The 15,146-nt window shown below is 53.2% G+C and overlaps 1 protein-coding gene across 1 annotated transcript in view; it reads left to right on the top strand.

Moving 5' to 3' along the window:
- Nucleotides 1-15,146, top strand: part of KCNQ4 (potassium voltage-gated channel subfamily Q member 4) — a 74,426-nt gene that overhangs the window by 48,430 nt on the left and 10,850 nt on the right. The window contains exon 9 of the mRNA XM_067533796.1: nt 4,063-4,218. Coding sequence (XP_067389897.1) covers nt 4,063-4,218 — 156 coding nt within the window. The remainder of the gene's footprint in view (nt 1-4,062; nt 4,219-15,146) is intronic.

A 15,146-nucleotide genomic window follows, 5' to 3' on the forward strand; every position in this document is an offset into this window, starting at 1 on the left:
GCGTTGCTGGATGCTCTGCAGCACTGGGGTGCGCGCCAGTAATCCTGGGGTCACAGTGCCGATATTACCAGGCACTGTGCCAGCACCTGTCCTGGCGTTGACCCCCATCTCCTGCCTGCCTGCCTCTCGGGATATTTTCAGGCACAGATTCGGGGCTGTGTGCCCGTGGGGTTTTACGCCCCACAGTGCCCCACAGGTACTCTCTGGTGATGCATTCTCTCCAGGGTGGGCCCCAGCACAAGGGCTGTGTGGGAGAATGCTGGGACCCTGCAACTGGTCGCGTGACCATGATGATCCCATGAGAGCAGTCGATCAGAGCTGGGACCATCAGGCATGGCTAGCCAAAGCCCAGTAGGTTCACCAAAGCAAGAATCCATGTGCCCACCTGAGACATGGGCTGCGGGCATCCAGCGATAGGATTCCTCGCTTCCTTTTTGGGGAGGAGGGAGGGAAAGCAGGGCCCAGGGCGGATCCAGACGTTGAGGCACCCTGGGAACTGAGATGTCAAACACTGCCAGCCAGTGTCTGCTCCTGGTTACACCGGAGGAGTCAGCCAGGAGCCGTCCCACTGCAGCCAGTGGCTTTGCCCTGGGTAAACCTGGCGTGGGTGTGATCGGAATTGGGCTGAAGCCCCTGGTTCGATGGTCTGAGATCTGAAACTGTCAGGCTGAGATTTCTGTTAACCCTTCCTATGCTGGCATTTCCCAGCCCATCAAATCTACATACACCGCCATGGGGACCAGGATTCCTTTGGGCAGTGAAAATAATTTAAGTGGGGGGAGGGGAGAGGAGGAGGGTGCTTGAGTTGCCAAATAAAGGGTTTGCCGTTAATAGCTTCTCATCCAGGTGGGTTGGGAGAGGGAGGTGGGGCTGGACTTCCCATCCATCCCATCCACACAGGACTACTGCAGCGTTGCTGTCCCTTCTGCAGCGTTCGCGTCTCTGGGACGCAGGGGCGGAACGGAGGCGCTGCTAAAATTCCTGACTTCCTCCTCCCTCATCCTTCATCCCCCTCGGTGACCGCTCCCTGCGGAGCCCCTCGGCATCCATTCCAGCCCTGCCTGCTCTCTCCCACGCCCCCCAACCACACCTTACCACCCCTAACGTTCCCCGGATAAGCTGGAGCCCAGCTGGTGATGGAACTGAAGAGGACGGATTCTGCTGGTGGCTGCTGTTCAGATTAGCTGGAACGGGGAAGGTTGCTCGGCGCTCTGAGACCTAGGCCTGACTGGCTGCAGGCCAGCCCCATGGGCAGCGTGTGGGGACGAGGAAGGGCAGAATAGAAAAGACGATGTCTGTGTAAGGGAGGGAGGCGGTGATGGCCTTTTGGGTATCCACGTGGGCTGCCTCCCCTGTTAAATCCACTCAAACCGCCCTTGCTCTTGTCCCTGCATCCCCTAGGAACCCGCTGTCGGAAAGGGAATTCCCAAAGCCTCCGACGCGCAGACATAACGCTGTGTAGGGAGACAACTCCCTGAATGATCATTGCTTCTGGATTGTCCAGTTGTGTCAGTCCACCGCGTACCTGTGTTGCTGGTTGGTAAAGGTCTTTGGGGCAGGGTCTGGCTCTGTGCTAGTGTCAGTTGTACAGTGCCAGACACGCTGATGTTAGGCCAATGATAAAATTGCCCTGCTGTACAGCAGCATCCTTGAGTCAGGGTCCACCAGTGCTTACCCTCCCTTCGCTGCTGCCCGTGGATTTAGGAGGTCATGCTGTTCTGGTTTTGTGTCTGCTTTGTCCTACATTGGGTGGTTTTGTTTCTTTGCCATGGCACGTGGTTTTATTTTACAAAGACAGAATTCTTAGCAGCCTGAAACACAAATCCCCCAATTCCCAGCAGCTCCCAAGGGAAGAGCTGTTCTTCTGTGTAACACCACGGTGCAGAAATTGACCCGAGGCATCAAACTGCTAAGAGCTGCCATAAATTAGAATCCCCATTAGCTTCTCAGTCACTTTTGAGCCTGTCCCGTTCAGAAGAACGACTAGTGTAGGCTTTTTTTTTTAAAAGTAGACAACAGAGATTGGTTTAGATTTGGATCCAAACTTCCCCAGAGTTCGGCATAAAGGTCTAGAAAACATGACCTATGATGCAAGACCTGGGTTTGTTTAGTCTGGAGAAGAGAAGACGGAGAGGGGACATGATAACAGCTTTCACGTATATAAAAGGTTGTTACAAGGAGGCGGGAGAAAAATTGTTCTTCTTAACCTCTGGGGACTGGACAAGAAGCAATGGGCTTAAACTGCAGTAAGGGAGGTTTAGGTTGGACATTAGGAAAAACTTCCTAACTGCCAGGGTGGTTAATCACCGGCATAAATTGCCGAAGGAGGTTGTGGAATCTCCATCACCGGAGATTTTTAAGAGCAGGTTAGACAAACCCCTGTCAGGGATGGTCTAGATATTACTTAGTCCTGCCATGAGCGCAGGGGACTGGACTAGATGACCTCTCGAGGTCCCTTCCGGCCCTATGATTCTATGATCTCTTGTACTATTTCAGCTCTGCGTTTCACAGTCTGTTGAGAGAGACAGTGTGACACGGTGGTCAGGGCACTAGCTTGTGACTTGATAGTTCAAGTCCCTGCTCTGCTACAGTTGTCTCGTGTGAGCTTCGGCATGTACCTTAGCCGCCCTGTGCCTCAGTTTCCCATCTCTACCCTGGGGATAGTAGCACGTCTCTACTTCCCTGGGGTGTGGTGAGGATAAATACATGGAAGATTGGGAGGCCTATGGTAATGGGGGCCAGAGACGTGCCTAGGATAACACAGCACACAGATGTAAAATATCCAGAAGAAAGGTGCAAAATCCGACCAGGTTCGCCACTCGTTCGGTGACTGGTATTAAGACACAACAGGGTCTGACCCAAAACCCTTTTGAAATCAACCGACGCTTCCATGGGCTTCGGCTCAGGGCTAGAGATGGTAACCTCAGCCATATCATGCGAAAAGGGGATCTTGCACCGGAAACTCAGCTCTGGGCTTTAAGGTATGTGATGTGACCCTCCCACCCTGCCCCTCCAGAATTCTGCATCTTGTCAGTTGCAGGAGAGTGTTAAAAACAGGGGGTTGTCCCCTCCGCTCGCTGACACAGGCTTTACAGCAGTGCAGTGGCTTCTATTTATAGCCGGGGTGAACAAGAGGCGCATCCGGCCCTTTTGTTTCATCGCACAGTTTACACTGTGTGCAAAGGGTCTTTTCAGCCAGGCAACCTGAGCAACATGCACCGGTCTCTCTTGTATTGATATTGAGAGATTTTCTTCTCCTCATCGTCTCTGTGGTGGAGGCCAGTGGCATTTGAAAGTGGGGAGGTGAAAGCAGGGACCAAATTCAGCCTTGGTGTCCATGGATACAACCCTCCCACTGAAATCCACAAGAGCTGCATCTGTTGACACCATGGCTGGGTTTGGCCCAGTACTACTGCTTTCTCTAGATCAGAGTTTGTGCAGAGCACTGAGAAATCAGGACAGACCCAGCTGGCCCTGCCTGCAACCAGACTCCTTCTCAGCAATTCCCGGGATCAAACTGCCTGAAAACACGGTGGTACTTTCCCAAGTTCAGCTCACTCCTGACACCCACCTGAGACACCACTCACAGTAGATTGTGAAAATCGTCATGACTGGATCATTCCTCTTCTTTCTTGTGCGATACTTAACAAAAGTGACATTTAAACTGTCATCAGTAGGCTTCAGGATGAACACTCCATTGAGTTAAATGGGGAAAGCTCTCAGAACTATTGTTTCAGGCTGTCTGCAGACTCAGGCAGACAGTGTTCCTTCAGGTCACATTTTGAAGGATATCGTCACAACCATAGGGCTAGACGCTTAATTATTTTAAAAAATTAAAGTTGAGATTCTGGAGCCCAAGAATTTACACCCCCCGCCCCCCCAAGTGATCATCAGCTGCCCAAGTTCAACCCCTGATGGAAGCTGCTAAGAAAAACTGCCTTTTTTTTTTTTTTTTTGCTTTCCGCCTGCCTGGATTCCTGCTTTGTTCATTTGTGCTGTTTTGATTTCTTTTTGCCTTGGAAGGTTTAATTTCTCCATGTTTTTATTTGAACCCACCCCCAGAGAGCTGGTCCTTATGTTTGAGCATTTGCACCGAGTCCGCAACGGAGGAGTTAGGAATTCAGAGGTGAAAAGATTGCCTGACGGAGCCCCACCGCCATATCACTCCTTCACCTCTGGCCCGAAAACCATCGCCCCCACTTTTTGCTCGGGGGAAAGGTAGGGTGCCCCCCACCCCAGCTACCGCTCCTTGGTGTGTTCTTTGTCTCTCCCCCTCGTGATGTTGGACCTGTGCATGTGTCTCGCCGCCGCTGCTCTCCTCCTGTCTCCTGAGTGTGTTTTGGCTTTTGTCTGTGTTGGTGTACTGCTGGTTGGCTCCTGGGCTCTGCCTAGTGGCTGGACCATGTATAGAGGTTTATGTGGCTGCTTTTGAATCCTAGCTGATGGATCTAGTCCTTCAGTGCAGGTAATAGAGGCTTGTGCTTTTCAGATCCAAAGGTCGCAGGTTCATTCCCCACAGACAACTCACCCAGGGCTCTTATACACACCCGTGCACAGATCTCCCCGCTCCACCTGGCTGTGCTTTACCTTTCCAGGGGCTTTCTGGCCCCCTGGGGGAATCCAGGGTCCCACTCTAATGCCCCAGGTGCCAGGATTTGCAGTTACCCACAATAACTAACATGCGCTGCACTCCATCGCTCTCAGGGTACGTCTATACTACTGTGATTGCAGCTGGGTAGACGCACCCAGGCTAGCATGGCTAAAAATAGCAATGTTGCTGCACACGCTCACCCGGCAGTCTGGGTACTCGCCCGTGCCCCTGCACCTACACTGCTATTTCTAACCTTGCAAGTGCAGGTAAAGCGAGCGTGGGGGTGTCTGCTCACGCGGCAGCCACGCCTCCTGCTGCAGTCCAGACGGACTCTGAGAGTGCGTGACGTGTAATCTCGCTCAGACCATTCAAACCTGCCTGGTTTGTCGTAACATCACGCAGGCCATTTTCAACCGGTGACTTGAGCACACGCGTAGATGCACACCCTCGATAAATGTGTAATACGCGTGATGTAATTCCTGGAGTTAGCGAGGAACGTGTGTGTCAGCACAGCACAACAGACAGATGGCCCTTCTCATCCCTTATCCTGCCTTCTACAATGGCCAACGCCCGATGCTGCAGGTGAAAAAGCAAATGCCCCAAGGTACCTAATTTGGCAGCGTGCCCCTAACTGTGTAAAATTATCTCACTGGTCAATTTCTCCCTGAGCTACCACCCGAGATGGCAAAGCCCTGAAGTAGGAGAAATGGATGGGTCTCTCTCCCTTTAATCCTAGCGAGTGGTCTGAGTCATAAAAATTCCCAATTCTGTTTTGAATTTACTGAGGAATTTGCCTCAAGAAATGTCTTGTGGCAGTGAGTTCCCCAGGTTAACCAGACGATGGTTTTAAAAAAAAATTCCATTCATCAGTATTTGTTTGTTTTTTTAAACACGTTGCCTTTTAATGTCCCGGAGTGCCTCTTTGCCCTCGCACTATGGGAAAGGGTAAATTACGCTGCCCTCTGCACTGTGCCATCCTCTACTTTCTTTACCTCTCGCATATCTCCTCTTGCTCATCTCCTTTCCGAACATAAATAATCCCCCTCTCTTTAGCCTGTCCTCAAAGAGGCTACTAGTGACAGATACAAGGCAGGACCGCTCCAGTGTGCTGCAGAATGGAGCGTTCATTTGAAATTCAGAGTAGAGAGGAAGGACGGTGCAGAGATTAGGCACTAGAGTAGGGCTTCGGAGACCTGGTTCAAGTCCCTGCTATGGCGCAGGCTTCACGTGTGATCTTGGGCAAGTCACTTAGTCTCTCTGTGCCTTGGTTTCCCGTCTGTAAAATGGAGCTAAGTGGGGAGGACTCTCACAGGGGTTCTGAGAGGAGAAATACGTTAGAAGACTTTGAAGTGCTGTGAGAGCTCCTGATGGAAAGCGCTAGGTATTATTACAAGGCAACGGCCAAGAGTGGGAGATCAGGCACATCTCCATTGTGGCCTAGGCTCCAGCTGCTCTGTTCATGGTTTGTGATGTCTCCATGACCCCTCGGTGGAATTACAGCCCTGAATCAATTGGTTGCTTATGTATAATTCTTAATATACCATAGAGGTAATGGCGTGTACATAGGGACGCTCTGTGGAGGGTAATTAGTAAGCAGGAGAGGTCTCTTCAGGGATGCTAGGAAGGAAGGAGGATCTCCCCCTCTGGCGAGGTTGCTTCCCGTTAGGTTAGGAGTCCCGCAGAGATGGAGGTAGGGCCAGAAGCGCTATGGTAATTGCAGCAGGAAGGAGCTAAAGCCGGCCCTGGGAGTGAGAGGCAGCTTGCGACGATGACCAGCGGCTCTGCGGGCCGAGGAGGAGAGAACCTCCTAGGCTCAGAGCACCGAGTTGTTAGACAGTGGACACAAGCTGGAGGACAGGCTGAGAGGGATTTTCAGAAGCCCTCAGCATTGGCCAAACTCTGCTGCCCTTGAGATCGGGGGCTGAGTGTTCCAGGGAGCCCTTCCCTGCGTGAGTGGGGGGTGCTGCTCCCCAAGAACAAGGAACCAGCGTCAAGGATCCTCTTCTTGGGACAAGTTTCCTGAGTTAGCTTTGGCCTGGGGGGGGACAGGTCACCTGTGAGGGCGAGTTTCATCCCCCCACACCGGGTACGAGGCTTAGGGGTGCACATATACCGAGCATGTGATCCCCTGCAGTTCTCCAGCGGCCCCACAGGCCTTTCCATGCCTTTCCCTGGGCTTTCCTCCTAACTGGTCCTAATTCCTCTCCTAGTTTTCTTTCCCCGCTCCAGCTGACTTGTGGGGGGATGGACTTTCCCAGGCCGCCTTCCTTTGCTCATCCGAGGCAGCCTTTGGTTGAAGGAGGGCAGGCGCCCTTCTCTAGAAAGATAATGGTTAGGTGAAGGGCATTTGATGAGCGTCAATCCAGAGTGCCAGAGTCCGCAGAAGGGCTGTCCCCACTGCGAGAGGGAGGGGGAGCTCCAGAGAGCTTCTGGATCTGGGTCTATTGACTCCGTCCGTTTCGTGAAGTAGAACGACGCTAACCGTGGAGACGTGTGCGTTTGCTTTGGGGCCAGGCTCGGTGGCATCCAAGCATCTAGAAGAGCCACTGACGTGGTCGTCTTTAGTAAATACCAGCCCTAAAGAGCCCCGCCCAGGGATGAAAACGAATGAAAGAGCTGGTGGGTGGAAGACTTCCTGGCCGAATTTCCTTCCACTCCGTGGTTTAAGACTCATGGAAAAAATGCACCCCCCAGAGCAGCAATATTGGAACCTTCTCCTGGATGACGTGAGATTCAGGGAGATGCAACGTGGAAGACGCTGGCTCAGCTGGGTGGAAGACCCATGGAGAAGGAGGCCCTGGGCTCTGAGAACACCCAGCTACGTGCCTGTGAAATCCCAGCCACTTCTAGGGTTTGGCCCCTTGGTGTACACGTCGGCTGGACGAGGCGAAGGATTCCTGGAACTCTGAGGAGCGGAGGCGAACCAGTTAAACTACGAGAAGCTGGCTCGGCTCTCGAGACCCCACGCTGCTCTAGTTTTCACTAGAACTGGTGAGCGACGCCAGGACTAGAGGGGGAAAGAGACTATCCCAAACGTTCCGCGCCCACAGGCCTTTCCGGTCATCAGCCCCCTGTGCGTGTCTGTGTGCCAAGGGATCCGGTAACTCGGTTCTGGTTTCTCCAGCGAGCCACAAATTACAAGGCTCCGCTTCGCCTTCAGCTGCTCCCCAGTCACGTAACGCTTCTGTCAGCTGTGCCTAGCAGGGATCTGAGCTAATCCGCCCGGTTACTTGCCCTCCAGCTCCAAACCGGCCTTGTCGTGACACCGAATGGGCCCAATCCTCATGTCTGACCTTGGCGTGAGTGCTGGGCGTGCGGTAAACACAGAATCAGGCCCTAAGAGTGAAGAGCTTTGAAGCTTTGTGATCAGGAGCTGCTGTAGAGGAGATGGGGTGGCGGGGCCTCAGGATGACATCTGCCTGCCAGGGCTTGGCCTTGCTTTCTGTCCCCTATGCTCACCTGCAGCAGATGCAGTGTCTGAAACTAGCATCCAGGAACCCTGCAGTCCCAGGGTAACGCTGTGTGTGGAGGAAAACAGAAAGGACTAAAGCGCCCCAGGCAAAGCTCGAAGCAGTGGTTCAAACTGGATCAGCAGCCTGTAATTCAGAGGGGTCTGCAAAGTGAGACGGAAACCTAACAAGAAGAGGCTTTTCCTTCGGGGAAGGCTTCTGGCGGGCAGCATTGTCTCGTTCGAGCCCGTGGCTGGTGATTGGACAATAGAAATTCTGCTCCTGAGTCGCCTCTGGCCTCAGTTTTCCCCATCTGGAAAATGGGAGCGATGAGAAGAGCATCGAGATCTCGGGATGCAAAGGGCTGAGTGTTAGGATGATCATTACACTCTGCTTCTGTTCAGGCTGAAAAGGCCGTGGCTAAAACCTCTCCAGCACACGGTGACGCTTCATCCCCCTTCACCGGGCTGGGAATGCGTGACGAACATGAACAATAACTCAAAACGGATCAACGGCACTTTGGTCAAACCTCCCCGGAAGGTTCACTTGTGAGTTTCTGGAGACGGAGCCAGCTCCCTGTGCCCTAGGGCTAAATGCAGGAGGATAAATCTCTCTCCTTGTCCATGCTGTCATCCAGAGAAGATGCCATCTGGCCCCATCCTTGGTCTGCTTCCCTGGAGGCAATGCACGAGAACTGCGCACAGCAGCATGGCATTGCGGTCCCACAAGGCTGGGTGCACCAGACTGTAGCATCAAAGGGGGCAAGAAGGGCACTGAGTCAACAATTGGAGCTACCACTTCCCGCACGTGAGGGTCAATTGCTGCCCACCCATTCTGAGATGAGAAATGTGTGTGGTTCCTCCCCCTCTCTAATTCCCAATGCCTGGCCCAGTTGTGGAGCCTCGGGCATGGACCACGCTAGAGGGTATCTGGAAACGTGCCCAGGTATGACAATCTCGATGGGCCAGACCAACAGAGCGTACAGCCCCTGATCACACTGGGCCTAAAGTGAGATGCTGTTGGAAGGGTCCGTTTATCCCTCCTCTCCCCACCTGGTCCTGTAGTCTCCTGTGCTAACACCACCTCTCATGACATTATCATCTTCTTTTTCTCTCCTCCCCTTCTCCATCTCCCCCCACCTCTCTGCCATTTCTCCTGCATCCCCATTCATTCACGGAAGCTGGAAAGAGGAAGACGCACCGCCCCACAAGTGTTTACGTCTCAGGTAACCTTCCTCTTAAAGCCGCGGTGCCGGTCTATTTTTTTTTTTTTTTTGCCACCCAAAGAGTCACCGCACGGTAGGTTCCCGCAGGAGGTTTTGACGTTCTTCAGCCGCTGCCCCAGGAAATGCACTCGGGGCCAGGGAATGCATTTCAGGGGACGGGTGGAAAATAACATGATGTTGAAAGAGATGCTGCCAAGTAGCTTGTGATCAGACTTTTGGTCTGCCCTGAAATTGCTACAGTAGCTTGGTGGAGGACGTGGGGGGGGGGCGGGGTTGCTCAGATTCAAAATGTTTTTGTTTTTATTTACTATCCATCTAACTACCTGTTTTTACAGAGCGCTCCGTTGCTAAGAAATTTGAAATCCCCCCTCGCCCCCTTTCCTGAGGGGGAAATGTGGTGTTGTTTATGTAGGACCTACACAAAATACAGTACTTTGTGCTCCTTGTTTCTGACGCACAACAGGTGGAGTTTAGCTGGTTCCAAGCTGTACCAAAGAGCCTTCCCAGGTCATCCTAGGGGGCCCTTGTTGTTGAACCCCATCAGTAAGATCTTGGCTTGAAATAAAATCTAGGGACTGGCCTAGAAGGCCAGAGGTCTCTGCGCGGCCTCTCATGGGGTGAGGGGAGCTGGCTGATGCGCGCTCCCCCCCGCTGGCGCCTGCTGTTTAGCCCTCTCTCCTCGGACAGGGTTGGACTCCGGCCCAGGGCTCTGCTCGCCCGTCAAATTGACCAGAGGCGTTTTGTTTCGTTACACATGGTTCTTCAAGGGAGGCGACTCAAGCCATGACAGGGGCGTGAGCAGGGCCCTGGTGGGCTGGCGCCACGTGGAAATGCTCCGTGGAGAGGGAGCTGCACGGGAGAATCCGTTGGGTCCTTCGAAGGCCAGGCAAACTAAGCTGCGTACTCCTGAGTGCCGCCTGCTGGCATCTTCTCTGGTGACTGTCTCCTTCCACGTACACAGGCCCGTCATTCACAGAGTGCCCTCACGCCGCTTTTCAGGACTCGCAGGGTCTAGCCTTACCTTCGTGCTCCATGCCCACGCCCGGTGCCCTTGCTCCGGGCCTCAGCACAGCTCGTTCCTGAGGCCACCCCGCCCCCCACGCCCTTTGTGTTTCACTAACTTTCTCTTTTCTTTTCTTCTGTATCTTTTCTTCTCAACCCTCTAGCCAGATCTTTAGTAGTAAGCGGAATTTCTTTCGGATTCCCGCCAGCTGGAAACAGAGGTATCGAGTGCTTGGATGTGCGTCCCGTGCCTTGTTTGGGTGCTAGGAGTTGGGGGGGATTTTTGCTTCGAGAGCAGAGCCTGCATGGAATGCAGCAGATCGTCGGGGATGTGCATGATGGCCCCTCCCAAACCAGTAATGCCTTGCAACGAGCGCTGCGCTCACGGAGATATGCCTGCTCTCCTGTACGCAGACTAAGGCATCTCCAGTGCCGCTGTATGGGCGAGTTAGGTGTATGGGCAGAGATGGACCAAACCTTGCAGCGTTTGTAGTGAAAGAGGCTCGCGGCGACTGGAGTACAAGGTAGGCTCTGTTGCTGACCCCTTCTGGGGCCTTGGACTAGTCACGTCACCTCCCTGAGCCTCAGTTTCTCCATCTGTGAAATGGGAAGATGCTTACCAGCGTCAATGTGAAAGAGCAGCTGAATGTGTTGCAAGCGCTGTGCCAGTGTTTATCCAACCCCAATAAGACACCTTGGGAGTTGGGATAAAACTTGGATCTGCATCCCAACCACCTGGGCGTTTTGTTCTGCAAAAGCTCAAAACCTGATGGAGGAAGTCCTGCAAATTCTAACCCTGTCTGTGTTTGTTCTCCATCTCTGCCTATAATCCCATGAAATGCTGCACTGAAAATCTACCTCCCTGGGGATTCTGGGGATGCTTGAATACAAACTATTTCTGGAATGACTCTTAGCTATTCTAGATTGCTTAGTTCAACTGCTTGGGGAGGAAATGAGAACCTGGAGCCACTGTTCTCTGCAATCTGCCTCTCTACTACAGCCCTTTGAATCTCACTGCTACCTCCCACCTCACATAACACACCTCGTGGATTAGCAAATGGATGCTAAGGCGCAGAGCCAGTCAGAAATTTTCCAGTGGAACCGGTTTCCATTGGAAATTGCCGGTTCAATGGAATTGAAACGTTTTGTGGGAACGTTATTGATTTTGTCGACATTTTAGCCGGAAATTAGTCATCCCTTTCCCGTTAGACTTGTATAGCTTTTCTGTGAATCGTTTAGGATATGATAGAAAAATCAAAACAATGAAGTGGTCACGAAAAGTTTTTACGAGGTGTAAACAAAACATTTTGGAACATTTTTTCCTTGGGCGAAAAATCCCGAGATTTCAGCGTCTCGTCCCGCTTTGAGATGAAGCCAGATTTCCAAATCTCGGAATTTCCCATGGAAGGAATTTCTGGTTTGGAGCCAGCTGTGTTCGTGAGATTTTAGGCTCCCCAGAGAGGCCGTATGAACCCCGGTTTCTTTCCTTCCCCACCCTGCTGGGAATCGGTTCCCAGGCAACAGCCAGAGGAACGTGCACCGTCCTGTCCTGTTACTGAATCCTCCAGCTGATGGCGGGCTGAAAATCAGCCCCCTTCCTTCATTTGTTGGAAGAATGGGGGTTCCAGCAGTGGGAGCTTCGCGCAGCTTGTAGCAGAGGGGAAGGCGGAGCGGCCAGGACTGCTTAGTGCAGTGGGAACTTTCCTCTCCAAGGCAGCAAACCAACCTGCCCAGAAAGAGGGGTGGCTTCCCCAGCCAGGTCAGAGAATCCAAGTGGACAGAGTAGCCCCCGAGCTGGCTTCTCCTGAGAGGTTCAGCCAGCTGTGCGTGACGTAGGGCGAGTCACTTCCCCTCCGAGGATAATGGCGACGTGAACGGGTGTTGGTCAATCACGCTGAGCTTCTTCAGAGGGCTATGCCGTACAGGGGCCGGGCAGCTGGTGGCTGTGAGCTGCTGCCTGTTGTCAGGACGGTGGAGACTCTGGGGGAGAGATTTCCAAGCTCTGGGCCAGCAGCGTCTCTGTTGACGGGCTTATTCTTTGTGAGCTGTGTGGCTACTGAACTGGGTACATGCAGCTACTTCACCTGTCTGGCCACATGCCCACTCCTGGCTACTGAGAGGGGCAGCCAGCTCATGGAGAGGCTGGCCTCGTACAGAGGTCATGCTGTCGCTAGAACCCCACTCCCCGCGGCCTGGGCTGCGGATGCTGGCATCTGGAAGGTTAGTGAATCGCCCATCACACACTGATGAGAGAGGGGGACCCTGGCCGAAGCCATGATGAATCTGAACAGAGTTGGTTAATCTCTGCTGGGCCAGGCCGGGCCAAGGGGGCTGTGTTCCGTGTTTGATTTTTACTCCTGTCTGGGGATCAAGCCAGTCTTGGGGAGTGGGGGAGAACTGAATGGCAAGTGGAGATGGTACAGGAGCCTGCTCCAAAGTCCTGGGGCCTTTGCTCAGAGGGCTGGAGCCCCAACTTTGACATTATGTCTTGACTCCTGTTTGCTGAGCACGTGATGGAGCAGGCGCCCCAGCCTCCAAGACTGAATCGTCCCTCCTTGCAGGAGAAGGTTAGCGGGCGTAAATAGCTGGCCAGGACTCCTGGGCTCTCTTCCCAGCCCTGGTTTCGTCGAGAACCTCGCCCAGGCTGTTTAATGGCTCTGTGCCTCAGTTTCTCGATCTGTAACAAATCATCCCTACCTCAGGGGGAGAGATGAGGATCAATTAACTGTGAAGTGCTTTGAGGTCCCCAGATGAAAAGTGCGAGGGGAGGGCACAGTGGCTGTGAATGCTGCAAACTTTTTTGGGCGCAAAGAGACCTATTTTCCCCCATGAATGACAAGAACCCCTCCCTCCCCTCCCCTCCCCTCCCCCCCAGTCTGGATGAAAACTTTTTTTTTCACGAGCTGTAGCGTCCTGTGATAGGCCAAGTCCTAAAGTGTTCTGGGGGAGGAGTGGGGGGTGGGGGGGAGTCTCCCCTCTGCGGCTCAAACCTGGTGTCCCTCCCCCTGCCTTTCCATTTGAAAGAGCCCAAAGCGGAAATGGTCGTGTTGTTCTCTCCACAGCGAAAGGGCCGATCGAGAGACCGAACCGATCGCTGATGACAAAGCACCAGGCCCCGCCCCTCCTGTTCAGTATTGATTATGGGCTGTAGGGCTCGGCCGCCGGTTTTGCATGGTATGTGGCAGTCGTGCCTGCTGCGTGCATGGAATCTGCCCGTGGCGCGATGGCGGAACTCGGACAGGTTTGGGTGGGCGGGGGGAAAAGGGCTCAAAGGGATGCTCTGGAACCGGGCCGGGTTTTTTTTTTGTTTTTTTTTTGGGGTGGTTTATGACCCTGTGAGACCTTCCAGAACTTCGTGTCTCCCTCTCTCTCTCCACCCCCCGATCCCTGAGCAGAATCGGAGCCTCTCGAAGTTCTAAAAGGTTCTAGGTTCTAAACCTAAAACAATGGCAAACCTTCCAGAGCCTGCCGGGCTTTCGGAAACCCCAGAGGACCCCTGCGGGGTATCTGGCTGCTGGCTAGTGGGACAGGGATGCAAGCTTCAGTTACAGCTCTGCATTGCGAACCAGTTCCCAAGCCCATTGATGTCCACATGGGTTGGGATCCGGGCCGGCCGTTGCAAACTGCTCCCTGAGACAGATGCTCTGTGCGCCAGGGAGCCAGGACATTGTGCTTCTGAGGGGATGATACGTTTCATTTGAGCCTCTGTGGCCACTCCGGGCCCGCTTCCCCCAAACCTACCCATCCAAACATCTCCTCTCCATGTTTCCGATGGCTGTGTGTGACTGTCCCATTCCACATCACGCGCGTCTGTCGCCACTTTAATCCTTCGCTTAGTACTTCCTGCACAGGCTGCAAAGAAAGTTTATGGCCAGGGCTTAGCGTCCAGCTGCGTGGCAGACTCACGTTGGCCCTTAGCACATCCAAGTTCTTCCCCCTCCCCGATTATCATTATGTTTTTGTCTTGCACGTAAACCCTTGACACGAGCCTTTCTGAGATTCTGCTCACTTGGCCTCGATGGGCGCTCCAACTTTTGCCCCCTCTCCTTTCCTCTCGCTCCGTCCTAGGGCTCCGATTCAGCAGAGCACTAAAGCACGTGCTTCTGTGCCTTGCTGAATTGAGGCCTGATTGACTTCTCCTCTGTACTGGCCTCCACGGGGGTCTTGACTACCCTCCACACCCTTCTGGGACCACTGGATCTTATGCTGATGGCGCTGCAGTCTGGAAACCCACCGGAGCAATGACAATTCCAGACATTGTCGGGATAAGAAATGATAAAGGGACTCCTGCAAAAAGGCCACCATTAGGCGTATGCAGCGCCTGGCGCAGTCGGGCCCCAGGGCTCTCAGGGGGCTACCGCAGCACAAATGATGATGAATAGTAAAACTAGAAAGAGTGAGGACCCGATTCTCCTCGTGCACGCGCCGATGGAACTCGGCTGACTTCAACAGCTGATCTACCCCCAGGTCAGAGACAAGACTCAGACGCCTCGTCTTCACCCTCTGTTGTCTGCCCACACCCTCTCTGCAATGTGTTTCCCTATTGATTTGTGTGTCTTTTTTCCCTTCATTTTGGCCCTTATTAATTTCCCATCTCCTTGGCAACAGACATAGATCTCATCTGTTGTGTTTCCTCATTTGTCCGTGACTGCGGCTTTCCAACCAGCAAAGGGGGGAGCACAGAACATTGTTTTGGTGTAGGTCCTACATAAATGAGGTCTGTTGTTAATACATACCTTCTGCAGAGGGGCAGATTTAAAAAAAACAAACAAACAACAAAAGGGTTGAGAATTGGGGAGATCGCTCCCATGGAGTGAAATTAGGGCCTGAACCACCTACGTAACCAATTACCAAAGGGTTTCTTCCCCCTCCACAGGCT

This window comes from Emydura macquarii, unplaced genomic scaffold (genome assembly GCF_026122565.2).
Source record: "Emydura macquarii macquarii isolate MOO-44397 ecotype Brisbane River unplaced genomic scaffold, CSIRO-AGI_Emac_v2 contig_3348, whole genome shotgun sequence".
Classification (NCBI taxonomy): domain Eukaryota; kingdom Metazoa; phylum Chordata; order Testudines; family Chelidae; genus Emydura; species Emydura macquarii.